The 21,366-nt window shown below is 50.8% G+C and overlaps 1 protein-coding gene across 3 annotated transcripts in view; it reads right to left on the bottom strand.

Moving 5' to 3' along the window:
* SH3PXD2A (SH3 and PX domains 2A) overlaps nt 1–21,366 on the bottom strand; it is a 246,986-nt gene that overhangs the window by 171,584 nt on the left and 54,036 nt on the right. For all 3 annotated transcript variants that reach the window (XM_005888033.3, XM_070363555.1, XM_070363556.1), the window contains exon 2: nt 15,330–15,410. In XM_005888033.3, the coding sequence (XP_005888095.2) occupies nt 15,330–15,410 (81 nt within the window). The remainder of the gene's footprint in view (nt 1–15,329; nt 15,411–21,366) is intronic.

Genomic DNA, 21,366 nt, shown 5'->3' with positions numbered 1-21,366 from the left:
ACCAGGGTGGGGGTTAGAGTGGACAAAGAGGAAGAGGGCGGAGCTGGGCTCATTTTGAGGATGTGCAGACTTGTCTTTGAGCAGGATATGGCATGGGGATGGGCCAGGTTGGGGGTGGTCCCAACTGGATTTGAATTCCTTTGGCACCTCAGGTACTCCTAACAGCTGCCCTGGGGGGCCCAAGTGCCCTGATCTGGCTGATGGCATCCAGGGCCAACACTGGGTCACTGCTCTGATGACTCCCTTCCTGGTCACTGAGGTTGGCCATTTAGCCCACAGGAGGCAGCAATCATATACAAATGTGAGAGTTGGACCATAAAGAAGGCTGAGCACTGAAGAATTGATGCTTTCGAACTGTGGTGTTGGAGAAGACTCTTGAGAGTCCCTTGGACAGCAAGGAGATCCAACTAATCCATCCTAAAGGAAATCAACCCTGAATATTCATTGGAAGGACTGATGGTAAAGCTGAAGTTCTAATACTTTGGCCACCTGATGCAAAGAGTTGACTCACTGGAAAAGACCCTGATGCTGGGTAAGATTGAGGCCAGGAGGAGAAGAGGGTGACAGAGGATGAGATGGTTGGATGGCATCACTGACTCGAGGGACATGAATTTGAGCAAACTCCAGGATACAGTGGAGGACAGAGGAGCCTGGCATGCTATAGTCCATGGGGTCACAGAAAGTCAGACATGACTTAGCAACTGAATAACAACAAGGCTTTTTCCCCCTTCTAGAGGCCCTTTAGGCCAAGGGTGTGCTAGTGTCTCTTCACAACTTGCAGAAGGGGAAGGCAAGTGGGGCCCAGAAGAAAAAGAGAAAAGTCCCCGAAGCAAAAACTCGCACTCAGGCAGAGTTGCCGGGGGAGCCTAGACAAGCAGCCCATGCAGTGAGGTGAGCCACCCAGGCCAGCCCTGCCCTCCCCAGGCTCTGTGGCCAGGCCAGCTGGTTTAATGAGGCTTTTCTGATGGGGAGAACCTGACTCCTGCCAGGGAACCAGGAAACGCAAGAGGAAGAGCTCCCCACAGAGCCCACCCTGGTGCCCAGCTGCAGGCTGCCTGTCCAGGTGGCGGTGCTGCTGCCGACCCAGGTGATGGCTTCCGCTCGCGACCTCATAAACTCAGCAGCTGCCCACTTAGCACCAGGTGCGGGAGGAGGAGGAAGGCCTGAGGGGGAAAGGGCTTGGCTGCTTGAGGCCTGCCGGCACCCGTGGCCCTCCCTGCCCAGCTCCGTCCTCCACGAAGCCAGGATCCCCCAACCGTGATAGGGGCAGGCAGTCCTGCCTCCACACCTTCACACACTCAGGGTCCACACAGGTGGACATCTTCTCAGTCCACCAAACCAGCCCTTCCCCTAGACCCACATCCAGTTCCACCTTCTCAGTAAGACCCGAGGCAGGAGGACGGGAATCTAGCATTTATCCTCCTCTATTTATTTACCTCCTCTATTGGCACCATTTTATTTCTTGGAGAAAGAAGTATTTGATGTCAAGTATGTGAAGTGAAAGTCACTCAGTAGTGTCTGACTCTTTGCAACCCCACGGACTGTATAGTCCATGGAATTCTCCAGGCCAGAATACTAGAGTGGGTAGCCTTTCCCTTCTCCAGGGGATCTTCCCAATCCAGGGATCAAACCCAGGTCTCCCGCATTGCAGGTGGATTCTTTACCAGCTGAGCCACAAGCGATGTCAAGTATACCTCCATTTAGAATAAGCGTGTGAATAAAGTGTGGCAAAATGTAAACATGTGTTAATGAGAAGATCCACTGATATAGTATTTTCTGCAGGATTAAAAAAATTCATAATTAAAAAAATAAACAATAGAAAAGAAGAGCTGACTGGCTGCAATGCTGAGAAACAGCTGGAAGGGGCCGGACTGGAGTGCTGGGAAGCCTGGTAACAAGGCTGTGGATGTGAGGGAAGAATCAGGAGGGCTTGGCCAAAGGGCCAGGGGCAGAGAGGAGGGCTCTGCAGGGGTGAGAGATGGTGCAGTGACTGAGAGAGGGAAGGAGGGAGGAGGGGAAGGAGGGAGGCACTTAGGTAGGGGCTGGGTGTGGAACATGCTGAGCTGCGGGCGTACGTGTGACTTATACGCGGAGAGGCCTCCAAGAGTCAGCCTGTGGTCAGCTCATGGTCATCTGTCTCCACCCCCTCAATCCCGCCCTGGACCCAGTGGCTGGCCCCTAGCAGGTGCTCAGCAAACACGGTCAGGTGCTCACCCCCACCTGCCTTCTAGCTGACAACAGAGGCTGGGCCCAGAGAACTTGCCCTCGCTGAGAGAAGAGGCCTGGGGAGAGTGGAGCTCTGCCCAAGCTATTCGTGGTGTCCTATCTAACCCCGATCCCTGACAGCTGGTGGGGTATTTTGGGGACCAGCCTGACCCTGCAAGGGCCACTCCCTGGTCTGGGCAAATGCCCCCTGCTCAGCTATTTCTAGTGGGGACAGCAGCAGGGGAGGGTGGCCCTGGAGGAACAGCTAGCACAGGGCAGGAAGGGATTAGGGGAGGGAACGGAGGAGAGAAGACCCTCTGTCCAGCCAGAGAAGGGGAGGAGCCAGCCTCCCTGGCACAGGTGGGCACTGCCCTCCCTGTGCCCACCCCAACCACAGGAACCTGGAGCCCAACTCTGGGCAGCCTGGGTGAGGGCTGTGATCAGGCAGGGGAAAGGAGGAGGAGCCAAGCTGGCCATCATGCATGCCCTCTGGAGGCAGGACAGCCCCCCAACCAGGGTGTCAAGGCTGTCACTGGATTCTATACATAAGCCATCATCAGGAAAAAGGTTAATTTTGAGGCCCCAGAGTCCCTGAGAAGGAAAGCAGCCCCACTCTCCACCACAGGCTTTTGCCCTTGGGGGTGCAGACTTGCCAAGCCCCCGCTCATTGCAGTCAGGTCTGACCCCATACAGACTAGGGTCAGGCCCTCACCTGCCCTTCTCCCACATGCTGGCTTGGGACCTGGTAGCATCCCCGAGGAAGAGATTCAGACAAGAGAGACCCAGAGACTGACAAAGACGTACCAGAGCCAGAGGAAACGCCTCCAGAAAGGAGGCTGGGGAAAGGCCACAGCGATGAACAGAGCCATGCCCAGAGACAGGCTGAGACTCAGAAACCCCTGGGAGACAGAGAGAGAGAGAACAGACAAACTGGGGAAAGAGAGAGACAGAGAGATTCCCCATTGGGGGGAATCCAAGACTCAAGGGAAAAGGAAACGAGCAGATGCAGAGAAATGGACAACCTCTCTCACTCTCACTCTTGGCCCAGCCCAGACCCTCCCCAGCCTGGGCAGGGGGTCAGGGCAGCACCCACCTCCAGCAGCCAGCTCAGCACCACCTGCTCTGAGGCAGAAGCCTTCCTGGCAAGTGAGGGAAAGGATCCCCCTCCGCTCTGAGGTGCTGGGGTCTCCCAGGCTGGCTCTGCAGTGCTCTGGCCCACGCAGGGGCCACATTAAAGTTACAGGTTAGAGTGGACAGAAGGGTTTAGAGCTTGGATCTCAGAGCTAGACTGCTGGTCTGGGTCCTGGCTCCTGTGGGCGGAGAACGTGGTTTTGCAGCTCCATCCGTCCTCACTTCAGTTCTCAACTACACAGCCAGGAAACCCAGGTATTTCAAACTGACGCAAAGTGTCCCCTTAATTCATTACATGATGGATAAAATCTAATGGTTTTGAGTCCTGCGTGTGGTAGATTTCCTGGCCAGGATACCCCGGTCCTTGTCCCTGCCCCAGTGCTCTGTGAGATAGAGGGAGGGGTGGGCAGGGCCCAGCACACACAGAGAGGGCTTCCTCTCCACCCTCCCACTGGGGATTCCTCCTCACAAGGTGGAGCCCTGGGAATCTCAGGATAAAAACAACCCGGTCTCCTTGGGGAGCCAGCCGGGACAGCCTTCACCAGAGATGGAGAGCAACTGCTCCTTAGGAGACCAGACCGGCACTGTCTCTCTAAGAGGGAAGAAAGGCCGCTTGTCGAAAACCAGAGCCTCCCAACTCCAGCTATACACCAGCCTCATGCTTCCTGTTTGGGTGGATTTTTTTAAAGGTATATCTGAATGTGGTCCATTTAGCCCCAGGGACGCCCCCGCACCCGCCCCATTCCTAGCCTCCGCCCCAGCAGCCCCCCCACACCCTCACTGAACTCAGCCTTCCAGCGTGGCTGAACCAGCCACTTTGTTCTGCTGGGCACCAGATAAACGTTCCCTAATTAGCAGATGGAGCCAGACCCTGGCTGGTGTGTGGGGCTGTCTCTTGGCCAGCCCTGGAGCACTTCTTTACTGCAGCTTGGGGGTGCCTAGGACCCTTTCGTGGCTGGGAAAATGTTTCCCCCGTCCAGGCTGGACAGGATCAGTGTTCACAGGGCAGTGATCGCCATCCTAGTGATGCTCCAGAGCTGCTCCAGGCTCAGCGGAAAGGTTGCCTGTGTCTTGTCTCCTGGAAGTGTCGTGAGGACTCTATGAGGCTACTTCTGCAATTAGAGTCATTAGCTCAGTCGGTAAAGAATCTGCCTGCAGTGCAGGAGACCTGGGTTCGATCCCTGGGTCAGGAAGATCCCCTGGAGAAGGAAATGGCAACCCACTCCAGTAACCTTGCCTGGAAAATCTCATGGACAGAAAAGCCTGGTGGGCTGCAGTCCGTGGGGTCACAAAGAGTTGAGCATGACTGGGTGACTAACAGTTAGCTTACTCAGCAGATGAGAAGGCTGAGTCTCTTGGAGGCCAGTAATGGCTCAGCGTCACACAGCTGATAAGAGGTGGGGCTGAGGTCACATTCATTTAAGTCTGTCTGACAACAAAGCCTGAGTGTCCCACCACCAGGACAAACTGCTCCACTCAGAAAGTGGGAGAGTTGGTTCTAGGAACCCCATGAGCTCTTCTGGAGCCTGATGTCACCACCCAACTGTGAAGGTCTCTGAGGAACTAAAATCTTTTTCCTTGGCTCTAGCTAAAATTTGAATAAAAAGGAAAGAACTCCAAGTCTCCAATAACTCGTACAATGGTCTGGCCTGAGGAAATGGCCCTGAGATGCTGGAATGGCAGCCCCTGACATCACGTGGGGGCTGGGGCCCACCAGAGTGGTGGGGAGCCAGTGAGGGAACCAGTGCAGCTGGCACCTCTGGCTCACCTGGGGTCTGTCTTCCCGCAAACAAGCCCATAGCTCAGGCTCCCACAGTTTACCCTGGCTACCCCAGGTCCCCAAGAGGCAAAAGCAAAACCAACTGCTGCTACTCGGGGGAGGGGTGCATGGATGCTGAGACCTCAGCAAGTCTGCTGGGATGCCCAAGTGGCAGGCCTGATCGCAGGGGTCCACACCAGGGGTTGCTCACTCATTCCATGCCTTCTGCCCCACCCTGATTCTCCCACCAGCTGACAGCTCTGGCTCCGGCCAAGGCTGCCCGCCTGGTTTTTCCACCCAGGATGACCCTGACTTTTCCCCTTGGGATCCCCGTAACCAGGCCTGTGCAGGCAGGTAGCTGGCACTCCTCCAAGGTGCCAAGATTAATCTGAAATTCCTTCCTGTGGGAAGGGAGTGACTTGGTCACAGCTAAAGGCTTCACAGAGCAAACACACACACCTGGCCACCACCATAGATCTTCCTTCCGTTCATTCTCCAGTTTGAGGGGGACATTTGCCCCCATCCATTTCCCAGCCAACTTTCCCATGGTTATACAAGAGGGGTCGATGGGGGTCTGGTAGGGGCAAAGCTGGGTTTTTCTAGGTCATATCTTGCAGCCTGAGACCAGAAGAGGAGGGAGGTGAGGGCAGCAAGGCCTAACGTAACACCCAAACACACCCTGCCATGACACCCTCATGCCAGGAAAACAAGGTGCACACCTCAGAGCAGTCAGGCAGGTGGTGTGGCCTGACTCAGATGCTGCTTCTGGCAAAGCTGGGGTTTATTAGCCAATGAGAGAAGTGGGCAGCGGCAGGTAGGACATGGATTGAGCTCCAGGCAGCAGCAGGTTGGACCTTTCTGGGAGCCGGAGAGAAGTCTTCTGCTGTGCACAGGCCACCTCTCGCCGGGGAGGGTGAATGGTTGCCCTCCCCTGTGCCCCAGGAGCTCTCTTGATGATGCAGTGGGGGCTTCCTGCCCTCCTCAGCCAAAACAGAAAGAAAACTTCTGGAAGGGAGGCTAGAATTCCACACTGGAATGAGAACTAAAGCTAGAGCACCCAAGTCCTAGTCTTGCTGACACTTGCGGCCCCTGTGATGTAGAAGAGCCACTTCCCCCTTGTAGGGCCTCATTTCCTCATCTGTCAAACAAAGGAAATGGACTGCATCAGGGGATGGCCAATAGTTTCATCTCAAGGTACCACTGCCAACTGATAGGTAGTGACTTCCTGAAGCTATTTGGGGTTTTGTTTTTAGAAAGACTCTGAGATCCAGATCGATGAACAATGTCAGCCATTGACAGAGGATGAGAATGTACCATAATCGATTAGTGATGCCTGTCATGGGCACCAGGCCAGAAAGTGGCAAAATGAGTGCTAGATATGCTATCTTCCTGGTAGATGATTTCCACCCTAATTCTCCAGCAGATCTGGTTAAAGCTGGTTGGCAAGCATGTACCTCCCATTTTATGATATTTGCACACAGCTGATTTCTCTCCCTGAAAGACACGTTTTCATCCACCCTGCAGGACAGTCACTGGGGGAGCAGGTAGCCCCCTCTAAGCCCCTCAGTGTCCACCCTCACCAGATTTCACCCAGAGGCTTAGAGCCAACTGTTCGTGCCAAGATTTACCATCTAGAGGACATTACAGCTTTTTTTTACAATTTTCATCAATGTCTACATTTTCCCTTGCCATGTGACAATCCCACCTTGACCCTGAGAGAGGATGAACCCAGAGAACAAGGCAGAGGTGGCTCCCGACTCCTTGGTGGTTCCAGGGAGGGTCTTGCCAGACATGGTTTGGTCCCTGAGGAACTCCTCTGGAGACGTGTGCCAAGATCACCTACAGATCATAGGTCAGGAAGACGAATTCACCAAACACATGCAGGTACCAAAACAGGCACTCACAGACCAAGTACTCATCTGTATAGGAAAAGATTAATTTCCCCAAGTCAGTTACAGCATGGCGAGGACCCCATAGCTCTGGGCTGCTTCAGGCCTTCAGACAAGCCCCTCTCTTCTCATTGCACCCTTAGGCTCTGTCCAGGGCAGGCGGTGGGGGTGGCTGACAGCATGCACCTGGCACAGATGTGCAGAGACCCTCTCCTATGTACCCTGCCTGCGGCCACCTCTCCCCATCTATCCTGGACCTGCGAGAACCCTCCTGTACAAGGTCATTCCTAAACCCGTGGAGTTGGGGAAATTGCACAAGAAGGCATCATTGTACAAACTATGCAAATTCCATCTGCTTAGAGCAGAAAAAAATAAACCCACCTTCAAGTTTATAGATAAATAGATAAATCCGCCAAGCAACCCAGGAGTCCAACTCAGTGGTCAACGGCTTTCCATCCTGAGCTGGCCTGGAGATGCCACTTCCCCAGGCCTTCCCGCCTAACACTCCCTGGAGAACAGACACCCCACCGCACCCCCCCCACCCTGCCCATCCTCACCCCTATGCTAGGCAGAACTGCCAAAGTGGAAATCAGTAGAGACAGAGAGGAAGCTGGAGTTCACCCTCAGGCCACGGGGCCAGATGAAAGGGAGCTGCTGAGGCAGAGCCAGCTCCTGGGGGAGGGGAGGCCAGCCACAGAATTCTCAGGAGCTACTGGAATCCCCACAGGGCTCCCCTGAATCCCCCTGTGCCCGTCAGGAATCTGAAAGATGCCTCTTTCCAAGGGCAAGGAGAAACTGTTGATCAATTATTACTTTCTAAACAGCTGTGTTTTCCTAACAGAGGAAGGTGGGTTGGTAATTAGTTACACTTTGGACGTGAAAGAGTTATCTGTGAAACCCTTACCACCACCACCTGCCTCTCTCTCACAGACAGAGGCGGCAGACATAACTACTTCGTGAAAGTGAAGTATAAACTTCATTTGGTGAAAGTGAAGTATAAATGGGGCACAAGAAGAAACCTTGGCCTCCAGCTAGAGTGGGGATGTCCAGCTATTTTTCTCTTGGAGTTATGTTTCTGAGGACATAACTGATGAAGGCTCAGCTTCTCTGTCTAGGGGTTTCACACCAGGCACTATTCTCAGAGCTTTCTTTACATGGATTGTCTCATTTCATTCCTTCTATCCTACCCATGAGGCAGGTATTTTTATTATCCCCATCACACAGATGAGAAAACCGAGGTACAGAGAGGTTAAATAACTTACTGAGGGTTATATACAGCTAGTAAGTGATAGAGCTGGTCTTGGAATCTAACCTCCCTAGCCCTGGATTACCTACCCTCAACCACCACACTCCACAGCCATGAACCTCTCAGTGTGGTTCATCATGACACAAGAACCACCACCCAAGCGTCTCTTGGCCCAATACACACATGTTCATGTGCTGTACGCAATATTTGAACACAGGATTCCAGTTTGACAAGATAATCTGGACACATCCCTGGGGTTTGCTGTAATGGAGTCTAATCAGTTTCATTCCACAGGAATGATCTAGAATGCTGGTTCAGTAAATATGAGGCAATATGATTTTAATCATCATTTTCACTTTATCTTGTTAGATATGTTCTTCATGTCTATTTTTTTTAACCTGTGTGTTTTCTGTCCCATTATACTATAGTGTATGCTATGGTTTTTCTAGTAGTCATGTACGGATGTGAGAGTTGGACCATAAAGAAGGCTGAACGCTGAAGAATTGATGCTTTTAAACTGTGGTGTTGGAGAAGACTCTTGAGAGTCCCTTGGACTGCAAGGAGATCAAACTAGTCAGTCCTAAAGGAAATCAATCCTGAATATTCACTGGAAGGACTGATGCTGAAGCCCCAATACTTTGGCCACCGGATCCGAAGAGCTGACTCTTTAGAAAAAACTCTGATGCTGGGAAAGATTGAAGGCAGGAGGAGAAGGGGACGACAGAGGACAAGATGGTTGGATGGCACCACTGACTCAATGGACATGAGTTTGAGCAAGCTCCAGGAGATGGTGAAGGACAGGGAAGCCTGGCGTGCTGCAGTCCATGGGGTCACAGAGTCAGACATGACTGAGGGATTGAACGACGACCTCCACAAACACTGTAACGACCAGGAGAGACATAGTTTATTTTAGACCTCCCGCTTTCCCCACCTCCTCCCACAGGTATCCTTTTAATTGTTATATATAATGTTGTAAATAATATATGAACCCATTCTCCTTTTTTAAAAAAGTAAAACATTACAAAGAAAGCTAAGATTCCCCTTAAACCAAGCCCTTCCTCCTACCCATGTCCCCAAACCTCTTTCAGAGATAACTCCATTACCAATTTGGAACGCATCCTTCCAGACCTTTTAAGAATAATTATGTATTTATTCTGTGTATGTATGTGTAAAAGATATATCTTGTTTTTGCCTAACTACTGTCATACAATTTTTTGAAACTTGCATCGGTCATTCATTAACATTTCTTAGCGCTCCATCCACAGGACAATTTCATTTTTTTTGACTGCTGTACGAAGTGGTATGAGACAACAATTTACTTAGGCAGTCTCTATGTTCCCATTTTTGCCGTGGCAAACAGTAGGAGGCTTCCTGGGATAGGGAACTGATCTCGGTTAAGGTCAATGTTCTTGTCTGTCTGGGGCCTGTAAGCAATCACAATGAGCCTCAGCTCATTGCACCACTGGTTCTAGAACTGCCACACTAGGTGCCGGAACTCTCTAGAATCCTGGGTATAAAACTGTTCTTAGAACTTGGCAAGTTACCTCCTCCAGGCTTTAGTCTAGAGTCAATGATCTCAAACAACACAGGGCTTGCTTTGATGATTAAAAGAGCCGGCAAGAAAGACACCTCCCTCAGACACCTCTTCTACTCTCAAGTTGACCCCTGCACAGGATCACCCCAGTTTGACCCGAGCAGAGGCCTGCTCTGGACACCAAACTAAACTAAAGTTCATATAAATTTAATGAATAGAAAAATGAGCATAGATGTTTACCAGTGAAATGATGGACTGGAAGTAGAATTCTAATTATAAAAATGCCGTGATTCTATGACTCTCCATACATTACATCAGAACATGTCCCCCCACACATACACATCCCTCCTAAGGTTGGTTATTAACGATTCAAGGATTATAGTTTTCCTCACCCATCATTAGCCTGGCTTTTGGAGGGCTGGGTGACCCTGGGTGGGTAAGAGGGTGGACAGGCTGGAGAGACGAATAAGGAAGAGAGATAAAAAAGATCTTCAAAACAGGTTAAGTCCTTTAGAGCAAACCTGAACAGCTTTCTTAACTCTATCTTCCAAACAGCGTGGGGGAGGCTAAAGGGCCTCTCCCTGGTCTGATCAAATATTGACCCTGTGCACTCACTGGCCGGAGTTCAGACTAAGGGGCCAGCAGCACTATGGAGTCAGTGTTTGCAGAGCAATTACTGCATCCCCGCGTCTTGTAATCGGATTGTGAAACAACCTTCGATGGAGCCGGAGCCTCAGAGAGCCTTCCGGTCCTTCCTCAATGGGGCCAGGCCTTGGAAAAGACACTTAACAGTGAAGGAGCTGTGCGAGGAAATTTACAGAGGCTGGAAATATGGTCCAGCGCCAAAAAGAAGGCAACTTAAGAGCATCTGCAGGCCTTCTCCCTCCTCCTTCTCCCCTTAACTCCACCTCCACCTCCTATAACCCAAGCTCTTTATAACCAAACAGGCCTCCACATCAGACACTGTCCCCGCCGGCTCCCTCTGGGACAGGTCCCTTTCCTGGTCAGATAGGGCTGAGTGGTGAATTATTTTTAGAAGAAACCAATTTCCACTTGGAGACCAAGAGCCTCTCCTCTCTCTGTTCCCAATGTGACATCTGAAATGCCCTTAGAAGCCCTCTCTAGTAACTGACCTGGTTTCCAGAAGAGGTGTTTGGAAGAGTTGTTGAATTTGAACTGTCTATGGATGGGGCAAGTCATGGTGGAATGCAGCCTCCCTCCTGCTGCAGGGGCCCTGGAAGATGTTAGAGGACAACTGGGGAGGCCTTGGGAAGTGGCAGAGCATGCCTGGGTGGGCATAAAGCCAGATGGAGCCTGTTGTGTGTCCCAGATGGTCAGAGGCAGCCCAGACAAACAGAACCTCCTGAGATGATAGAAAAGTTCTGTATCTGCTGTAGAGCCCTGTGCTCTAGAGCCCAAGAGCTGTGACTCCTGAAGCCTGCACACCTAAAGCCCATGCTGTGCAACAGGAGAAGTAACGGCAATGAGAAGCCTGAGCACTGCAACGAAGAACAGCCCCTGCGTGCCGCAACCAGAGAAAGCCTGCACAGCCGTGAAAACCCAGAACAGCCAGATAAACAAGTAAATGAAAAATTACTTAAAAAATTAAACTTAATTTTTAAAATTTAAGTTTTTTAATTAACTTAAATGTAGCTAGCCACATGTGGCTGGTGGCCACTGCGCTGGGTAGCTCAGGTCTAAAGGCTCCGTATCTGGTGCTTCCCAGCGGGCAGGAGGAGGAGCTGGGCTCAGGGTGCAGCCTCCTGGGTGAGAAGGAAGGAGAACCACTGAGTCTGAAGGCTCAAGGCAGAAGACACAGGGAGAGAAGCTGTGGGGCAGAGTAGGGGGTCCTCTTCTAGTTCCCTTGGAAGGGTTTGAGGTGGGTGTGAATGACCAAGAAGGTGATCAGAATTGTATATGTACATTCATGCATGTCTGAAAGGATGTACAAAAGAAACTCTGATCCCCAAAATAAAGTATAAGAACTCACTGATTTGTCAGATAAACTAACTTCTTCAGGGAAGCCTGGTCTTCTAACAGAGTATAACGTTTCCCTATAACATGTCTATAGTGCTGTTCTTTGCAGCATTTAGCATAGTATAAAATAATATGTATGTATATTTTAAACTAAAACCTGTCTTCCCTCACTAAGCTGTAAGTCCCATAAAAGCAGTAACCAGATCTGCTTTTGCTCACCAATAAGTCCCCACCCAGAGCCTGGCATCATGCCTGGGACATAGAAGGTAGGCACTTAAGACTGGATGGATTGAGGACGGATGGATGGATGGATGGATGAATGGATGGACACATGAAGAGCAGGCAGACAAGCAGACATAAATGAAAAAAATATGACATAAGTTAGGGACACATTTTACCCCAATAACTATAAATCTCAAAAAGCAACCAAATCCCCTCAACCTGGAGTGGGGGTGGTTGGCTCTTTCGCTCTTGGCTTCTGTCACCAATCAAAACCATATGTGCATCTTCTTAGCTGCCCCCTCCCAAGAATGTTCTTTCCTTCCTCTCCATCCCTCAGCATGTTACTTGTACCTCAATCTAGTATTCATTTCGTCTATAGTGGACTTAATTGCTTAAAAGCCTATTTCCCCTATCAGATACAGACCTCTAAAAGACAGGACCTTGTTCTCAACTGAGTGTCCCTCAGCCTGGGCCACTTCTGCTCTGCAAAAGTGCACATGTGGTGGAGGCCTTGCTTGCTTGCTAAGTCACTTCAGTCGTGTCCGACTCTGTGCAACCCCATGGACTGCAGCCCACCAGGCTCCTCCGTCCATGGGATTTTCCGGGCAAGAGTACTGGAGTGGGGTGCCATTGCCTTCTCTGGGTGGAGGCCTTATCAAAGGCCAATTCACTCCAGCCTTGGCTTCCTCATCTTTATACTTCCACTGTCACCATGCACAGTCAGCCTAAGGCTGCCAGATGTAGCAAGTGAAAATACAGGACAAAGGATAAAATATGAATCTCAGGTAAACAATGAATAACTTTTTAGTATATCTCCGGCAAATATCCTATATTTGGGATATAAAGTATATGATCCCCAGAAAAATCAGAACCATGAGGTAGTAAAGCCAGTTAAGCAGCTTTCCCCAGGCTGGCTTAGTCAGCCCAGGACTTCCAGGGTTCCAATGTGGAGCTCAGCCTACAAGGGGAGGCGCGGAAGGATTCTGAGAGCAGGCCCCTGTGGGCCACACCCCCACTCCCAACTCACTCCATCCTGCCTGAATGGCAAGCTCCAGAGAGAGCCGGTGGGGCTCTGAACACTCTGACAGAGGACTGGGCGCTGCACAGCTCCTCAGCAGAGTGAAGCCAAGGGCGGGGAACAAGAAAGCAATACCATGACAGGAGGTACTAAGCCCCCACACCCTTCAACCAGGCATCCCAGCATTCTGGTCACCATTAACACTGAGTAACATACTAGACAACCATGTGTCGGGAGAAACATGGATTCATTCATTTAATCCTCACAACAACCCTACTGGGTAGGTACCGTTCGAATCTTCATTCTACAGATGAGAAAGTGGAGAAGTTAAGGAACCTGTCCGGAGTTACAGAGTGACAGAGCCAGCAACTGGCCTCAGGAAATGCGTCCCCAGGGCCTCAGCTCAGAACTGAGATCTGAGAGCCACCAGTGACCAGAGATGGAATGAGCAATGCTGTTTATTCTTTGTCTTTTAGGAGCCGCCATATTAAAATCAGAGATCTTGATAAATGAGAAAGGCTTTCTGAAATGAATGCCACTATATGTCCTTAAGTCAAGTTCTGAAAGATACTTGGTTGAAAGGTTAAATTCCGAAGAACCACCCTTTCAAACTGCATCTACAGGGTGGCGATGACCCATGGGGACAGGCCTGGCCATGCTCATGACTAGGGCTAGCGCATCACACAAGCGGCTTCATGCCCTGTGTCCCCTCTCGACACACAGGAAATGAGCCCTCCAGGCAAGGGAGAAGTGGGGGGAGCAGCATTCCTTCCTTGTGAGATTCTGTAACTAGGGAGGCGGTGGGGGAGTAGAACAGAAAAGGGGGGAAGAAAAGTTCTGATTTGAGAGTTTCCGCTGGCTCTCAGACCCCTTCTGGCTCATCAATGAGTCCTTTCAGGGTTCCCTCTCCCCAACTAAGTGATCATTTCCTGTCCAGCACACTATACCCATTGAGGGGGTATCAGCAAATTCCAACAGTTTACACCAGAAGGACACAAGGAGACTGGACAGGAATTGATGAGGGAAGAGGAGGAAGGGAGAAGGGTAAGGAGTGGCTCGCAATCCCATACTGTCGATTAAGAGAGGATTTGTAATGCAGGAAGCTGGCTCACCTCTGGCTCATCTCATAGGCAGAGCCATAAGGACAATGGGATAAAATCAAGTACTTGGAGGTAAACGTGCAAGCCTGGCATCTCCAAGATGACTCACCACCACAGGAAGAAGTGGAACTTGGTTGTGAGGGCCAGCGGTGGATGTCCCTTCTTTGTGTTTTTAATAGGCCTAAACCATGCTCATGGCCCTAAGGAAGAGTCTGGAAGCTCTCAGCTTCTGATAAACAGGGGTGGGCCCGCTAGTGGCCATGTTGGTGTTCATGCCCCTCCAGCCTCAGCTGTAATGATTGGTGCAGAGAGGGCACCTGATCTAAGTCAGGCCAATCAGAGTCTTGCCTGGGGTTTTTCAATTTAGAACTGGGAGAGAGGCAGTCTCTGCTGTTGGAAACCACAAGGTAGGAAATTTGGGAGCCACTGACTGCCAAACTGCTGAGGACAGTGCCCAGAGAGAAGTCAAGACAAGACAGAGGGAGCACAGCCTTGTTTCAGGCATTCTTGGAGCCACTGTCTCACTCTCCCTTCCACCATCTGGTTGACTGCATAAGCTTCCCTGGTATATCTTTCCAACCAAGTCTCCTTTTCATCTAAGCCAGTATGAGTGCGAAACTGTTGCTTGTGACCTAAAGAAGCCTAGCCAAATTAACCGACATCAAGGGAGGTGTCTACACTGGAGCTGTGGGACCCATGCTACCATCCGCCATGTGACATGCCTGGGTATGGGAAAGAGACACACATATTATATATGCGTGCAAACAGGACAGCAGAGCCTTATTCAGTTAGACAGACACAGTGGTATGCCCAGTTTGTGTCTGTAGTTGAAGACATTGCTTATTTTCTGTTTCAGTCTTTTCTGTGTGTTTGCTTTTCTTTGCCTACAATGACGTGGTGGCTTGTGTCTCACTCTGTATGTTTATAGACACATGTCTGCTGAGGCACACAGCACCCACGGCCATCTTCCCAGCCTCCGAATGCGTCAGGGTGACAAGGCATGATTGTTAACAGTCATGTTAAGAAGTCAACATAGCCCCATGTGTCTGTCTGCAACATCCAAGACTGAGCTCAGCCCAGCTTGACTGCCAAGGTGCCCTCCTCCATCCCTCTGTTCTGTCTAAACTCTGATCCTGAGATTGCTGGAAGGGGGTCTCTGGATGAGTGAGGAATGAGACAGGCTAGCCCACCAGAGGCTCAGGCCACTTCATATGGAACCAGGCCCCACCTGAGCTCAGACTCACTCACCTGCAGGTCAAAGAACTTGCTGTACCTCCGGTAGATGGTCTGGGATGTGCAGTCGGACCAGGTCACGTTGATGATGTATACCTGTGGGGGACAGGTAAGGGAAGGTGAGTGGGTATCTAAGGCAGGGCCTCAAGCTGCACCAATCATCATTTCCCATGACTGTGGGTATTCCATACCAAGACCATTCTTTCTCTCATCTTTGTCCCCAGGGCTTTAGCATAGTGTCAGGTATACATGGATGCTACACACATGTCTAAACACACACACACACCTAGAAGGGTATTCAATAAAATGCTAAGGATGATTATATTAGGTGGGTAGGGTTACAAGTGGTTTTAATTTCCATCTTCTTGTTATGTACTTTATACAATGAACATAAATTTGGGCTTGTTTAAAAAAAATCTAAGTAGCTAATTTCCACTGATTCTCAAACTTTACGGTAAATGAGATCCTGCAAAGCATCTTCCAAAATCACAGATGTCAGAACCCCACCCTCTACAATTCTGCATAAGTAGACCTGGGTTTTGGAGGCTCAGCCATCTACATTTTCTTTTGTTAAACAATTTTTATAGAGCAGTTTTAGGTTCACAGAAAAACTGAGCAGAAGGTACACAGGGTTCTCTTCTATCCCCGCCTCCATACTTGCACAACCTCTCCCAGTATCAACGCCCCTCACCAGAGCGGTATGTTTGTTGAAACTGGGTGTCTATGTTTTAAACAAACCACTCCAGCTGATTCTGCCTCAGTTGATCCTCGGAACCCACTCTAAATCTGCTTCAGGAGCCTGTGAGCATTTCAGAGATGTGTGATTCATCCCGGTGTCCCTGAGTCTTAGCTCTGCGCCCGGCACAGAGTCGGTGCCTAGCAAACACTGTGCCCCATTGAATGACCACACTGGCCTTCTGGCTGAGACACAGATGTGCAGGAGGGAAGTTAGCGTGTGGAAGATCTGTAGACTTTTCTGAAATGAAGGCATTTCAGGACCCCATTCCCAGTGTCACCCCAGTTCCCAGTGCTCAGTCAGGCTCTGGACCACTGATGGCCTCAGGCCACCATGGAAGGCTGCCTGGCCCAGGAGGTGGGCAGGACTGCTGACCGGAGAAAACCCACACAATCTGGCCTATTGTTCGCACCATTTCTGTTCCTCTCACCTGAACCCACACCAAAGACACGCCTTCCTGGGCAAGGCCTCGGTTAGAGGGAGGGTCCCCCACACAACCTCAGAGCTACTCTGCTGAACTTCCCCCGGTGCCTGCTGTGAGGTCTCTGACCCAGCATTAAGATGTTTTCTCCTTCTGCCTTCAGAGCAGACCGGGCAGCTCTAGGCCCCATCACCAGTCCCCTTGCCAGAATGCCCTGTCCATCCGAATCACCTGGGGAGCTCAGTAAAAATCCCTATTCCCTGGCCTCTGCCTGGTGATTCTGATTCAGGAGGTGTGAGGGGAAATCCACCAGAGAGGGGAACAAAGTGGCCAGAGAAGCCAGGGTCGTGAAAAGGAAGGAATGGGAGCGAAGAGGAGGTGCGTGCGGACACCCTGGCATCAGAGTGGTGGGCTTCACTGCCTGGAGCAGGGCTGTCTGATCTGTTTGGGCCACTGTAACAAAACTCCACAGACTGGGTGGCTTAGACAACAATGTTTATTTCTTACAGTCATGGAAGCTGGAAACCCCAGATCAAGGTTCCTGGTAGAACCTGCTTCCTGGTCACCTTGTCGTACCTTCACACGGTGGAGACAAGAGCTCTGGTTTCCTTCTCTTCTTGTAAGGACACTAAACTCATCACTGGGGCTCTACCTTCATGACTGCGTCTGGACCTAATTAATTCTCAAAGGCTCCACCTCGGATACCATCATACCGGGGATCTGGACTTTAACATGTGGACTTAGCAGGAGGGATTGGGGGAGGCACGAACACTGAGTCCGCAGCAAGGGTTTTGCACACAGGAGTGTGAGGCTGTACGTTTGGCTGCTCAGTTCACAGCCAAGGAAACAAGCCCTGAATCTAGTTCCTTCTCCACTCCAATCTCTAAGTCACAGAGTTAGCCTCGTGCAGTGCGGAGTGTTTGTTCTGAAACGCACCCAAGGAGACAGCTATAAAGCAAAGCAAATACAGCTGAGTGTTGCCACCCTGAAATGGGGTATTTATGACATGTTTTATGTGATCCCAACAAGAAAGAACATTAAGTGAAAAGGCTGTCCCTGTCCTCACAAGCCCAAAATAAACTACTGACATAAATAAACATCCAGGGATATGCTTTACTTTATATCATATATAAACATATATCTCATACAATAAACTGTAGAAACCATTTAGGTAATGGTTACTATGTGCCAGCACGGTGTAAAGCACTCATATGCATTAGCTCATTTAATCTTCAGCTCAATGAGGTAGCTACCACTGCCACCCCCATTTTGCACAAGAGGAAGTTGAGATTCAGAGAAGCCAAATAACTTGCCCAAGGTCACACAGCTAGGAAAATACAGAGCAAAGGATTGAACCCAAGTCCAGCTGAGTTTAATCCCTATGCTCTTAACTACACTGGACTGTCTACCTATATGTAAATTCAGGAGCGGGGATATTTAATCAAACTTCGTGATCAAGACTGAATGGCATCTTTTTAAATAAAGTTTTGGGTGATCTGAGAAGTCTGTACAACCCTTGAGGAACATGGGGGAGGCAGACTAATTCTGAGAGCCTGAGACCAAGAAGAGACAGAACTTGTCCCAGACAGAAGTCAACAGTGAAGAATGCTACAAAACCAGACGGACACAGAGGAAACTCTCATACATAACTGGCTCCACCAACTGTGGCCGGATGCTCTGGGGTTTTTCTGGGGGTTATAGCCCACCCCATCCCCCCTGTTGACTTCCAGGTCCTTGAATCCCAAATCCTGCTGGCTACAACTGCCTTCCACCCACATCTCCCCTTCCTACAGACGTTATGCACAACACGCCAGAAGGAGGCCCCAAATGAGTGGGCCCTCTTGGAAAGAGCCTGCCCTCACTCGCAGGCCATCAGACAGCAGTCTTTCTCCCTGGCCAACCAAGCGGGACCCAGAGGAAGGGCTTAACTGGGCTTAGCATGACCCCTGCTCCATCCTCTCTAGTAATTAGGGGCTTCCCGTCACCTCCCAGGGAGAATTAATCACAGGCTCGCTGGCTCTGGCAGCTGGAAGGCCCCTCCTTTTGCAAAGGAGGAACGTAAGACCTAGGATGGCGATTCGCCAGGGAAGAGGCACAGACTCTGGAGTCAGCCACTCTTAGGACCTTCCTTATCATGGCTATGAGACCTCAGCCCAGCCTCTCAGACCCTCAGGCTCTTCCTCTGCTCTGTGCACACAGCCTCAAAGCCACCGGCCTGACCCACTACGGTGGTTTCATCGCAGGTGTGCTCCCCCTGTAAGTGGCAGAGCGAGGACAGGAGACCAGGCTTCCTAACTCCTAGTCTAGGACTGATCAGCACAGGACCAAGAACGCCTGCCCTTCCTCCTTTACTATTCAAAACGGTCGAAGAGTCACAGGGCATTGTTGCTATCTAAGACTTGACCTGAACCCACGAGAAAAACTGGCTCTCTGGTGACTGTCCCTTGGACAGCAAGGAGATCAAACCAGTAGATCCTAAAGGAAATCAACCCTATGTATTCATTGGAAGGACTGATGCTAAAGCTGAAGCTCCAATATTTCAGCCACATGATGTGAAAAGCCAGCTCACTGGAAGACTCTGACTTTGGGAAAGATTGAGGGCAGGAGGAGAAGGGGTGACAGGATAAGATGGTTGGATGGCATCACTGACTCAATAGACATGAGTTTGAGCAAACTCTGGGAGATAGTGAAGGACAGGGAAGCCTGGCGTGCTGCAGTTTAAGGGGTCACAAAGAGTCGGACACTGAGTGACTGAACAACTGGTGACTAGATGTGGGAGTGGGGAAATGAGCCCCCATTCCAGGTTCTCCCAGACCTCTGGGACTTGCCAGAGCCTCCCACCCTCATGCCCAGCCCACCCTCCTGGACAAACAGTGTAAACCCTGACCTAAAGAAAGGGTCAGAGGCCTCCCTGAAGGTAAGTCCAGAAGATCCACGGATACCCTCCAGGCCCCTTTACCTCGTTGTTTGCTGGTCTGCTTGCTTCCAAATCTCGATCATCCTAGATCATCAGCCCAGATGGGCACCCAGATCATCATAATTCCAGCCCTGCTCCCATTGCCTCACCCCCACATCAGAGTTTCTCAAGCCCACCTGAGCTGGCTGTGTGGGAAACCCTAGGGATGAACCGCAGAGAAGGAGCAGGTGGAGGGGAAGGGGACAGGGCAGAGGTCACTGGAGAAAGCCAGCTCTGTTCACCGGGTCTGCGTCAGGGGCCCAGGTAAATCCTCCTCTGGCTGCAGGAATGACCAGGATAAGGTTACCCAGCAGCCGGGTCTCAAGAAAGGTTTGCAATTAAACATTCTGCCTGCACGCACTTTACTTGGAGTCATGTTTCCCCAGGTGGAGTTTCCCTTCCTTCTGGATTAAAAAACGCATGGATTCTATTCCCCATCTCTGGTCATTTCAGACAGATGGCAAGCATCTAGGGATTGCGTTCAGCCTCCCCCAGAGAGGAAGCCCTAGAGTCTCAAGTTCACCTGCCATGCTCACCCTCCTCCACAGACGCAACTACAGAAACTCTGCGATGCCTCCGTTCCACCAGCCCACCCACTCTGGGGCCATCTTGGGTCGCTTTCCATCTGCTCAGCTCATTAGGCCCAGAAATGTCTGTGGCTTCCAAGACTTCCAAGTCCTGCTCCTTTCAACAAGGAAACAGCCTTGATGCAAATCAGACCAGCAGCTCAGCTCCAGAGAACTGAGACTGAAGCCCAGCCCAGTTCCTGTGGAGGGAGAGCCATGCTCAGATCTGGACTGTGACCAATTAATGACCCAAAGCTATGGCCTAATCATTCCTAGAAGGCCTGGGACCTGCCCACGCTTAATTAGAAAGTGCCAGTAAGCACCCACTGCTCCCTATGCTGATGAAAAGTACAGTTAGAGGCAAGAAGCTAGGAAGTGTGGGGAAATCCTCTACTTGGGCACAGTGGCTCAGTTTACTGAGGAGGTCTTATTTTCCCTAAACCCCTGCCAGCTGCCCCTGGCCCTCGACCAAGTGGAAACCCAATGACAACCTTCCTTCACCTGCTTATACCAACACAGGGTGGGAATAGCTGGCAAAGACGAGGGCTGTTGCATATAGTTGTATAAGTTGTTTACTGTCCAAAGACTGCCCGGGACAAGTATGGGCCAAAAGTTAGCCTATACTCTGCACCCCAAACTGTACACCACAGCTCTGGGACGCAGGCACACAGAGAGGGGAGTCCCTCCTTCTAATGCATACAGAAACATTTTAGCCAGGACACAGCACCGTGTCCCCTGGGTAGGTTGTCACTGCCTTCCAGGTCCCTTGAGATTACAGTATCTCCTCAGGACCCAGTTCCTCCACTTTCCCAGATCTTCCAGATGAACGGATGCTTAATGTTCGGGACAGGCTGCTAAAGGCTATGGCCACAGAGGTCTGAACGAATACATTCCAACAGCCAGGAAAGGGGAGTTCTCATTTAGGGAGCTGATTGCAGCTCTGACTTCCTGCTGGAGAAGTTCATCATGCCAGCCCACCTAAGGTACCAATTGGATATAACTTTCTATTCAAAGGGCCCCATATACTAAGTCCTATGACAGGCAGGGGAGTCTCAAATTAGAACGGGTTGATCCCCAAGATCCAGCTGACCCAGCAGGGCAGAGGATCCCAGGGCTGCTGCTGCCAAGGCAAGGGCTCCACCAATGCTGGGCTAATGCCCCTTCTCCTTCTGCCTGGGGCCCACTGACCCCCACTATTAAGTGGCAGAGACTCCAGTGTCAAAAACCCATCTTGATAACAGTTGGCTGCACCCAATTGGAAAGCCTCCCGGATTTCATCATCTGACCTGGGCCCACCAGCCTAGCAAGTCTGTGGTCCTCTCTTGCAGTGCTCATAGTCTGTTTCTCACAACTAGCCACTTACTAGATCTGCC

The sequence above is a fragment of the Bos mutus genome, chromosome 26 (assembly GCF_027580195.1).
Source record: "Bos mutus isolate GX-2022 chromosome 26, NWIPB_WYAK_1.1, whole genome shotgun sequence".
NCBI classification, from domain to species: Eukaryota; Metazoa; Chordata; class Mammalia; order Artiodactyla; family Bovidae; genus Bos; species Bos mutus.
Note: the sequence above shows the minus strand (reverse complement) of the source record. Positions and strands in the feature narration are given on the sequence as shown.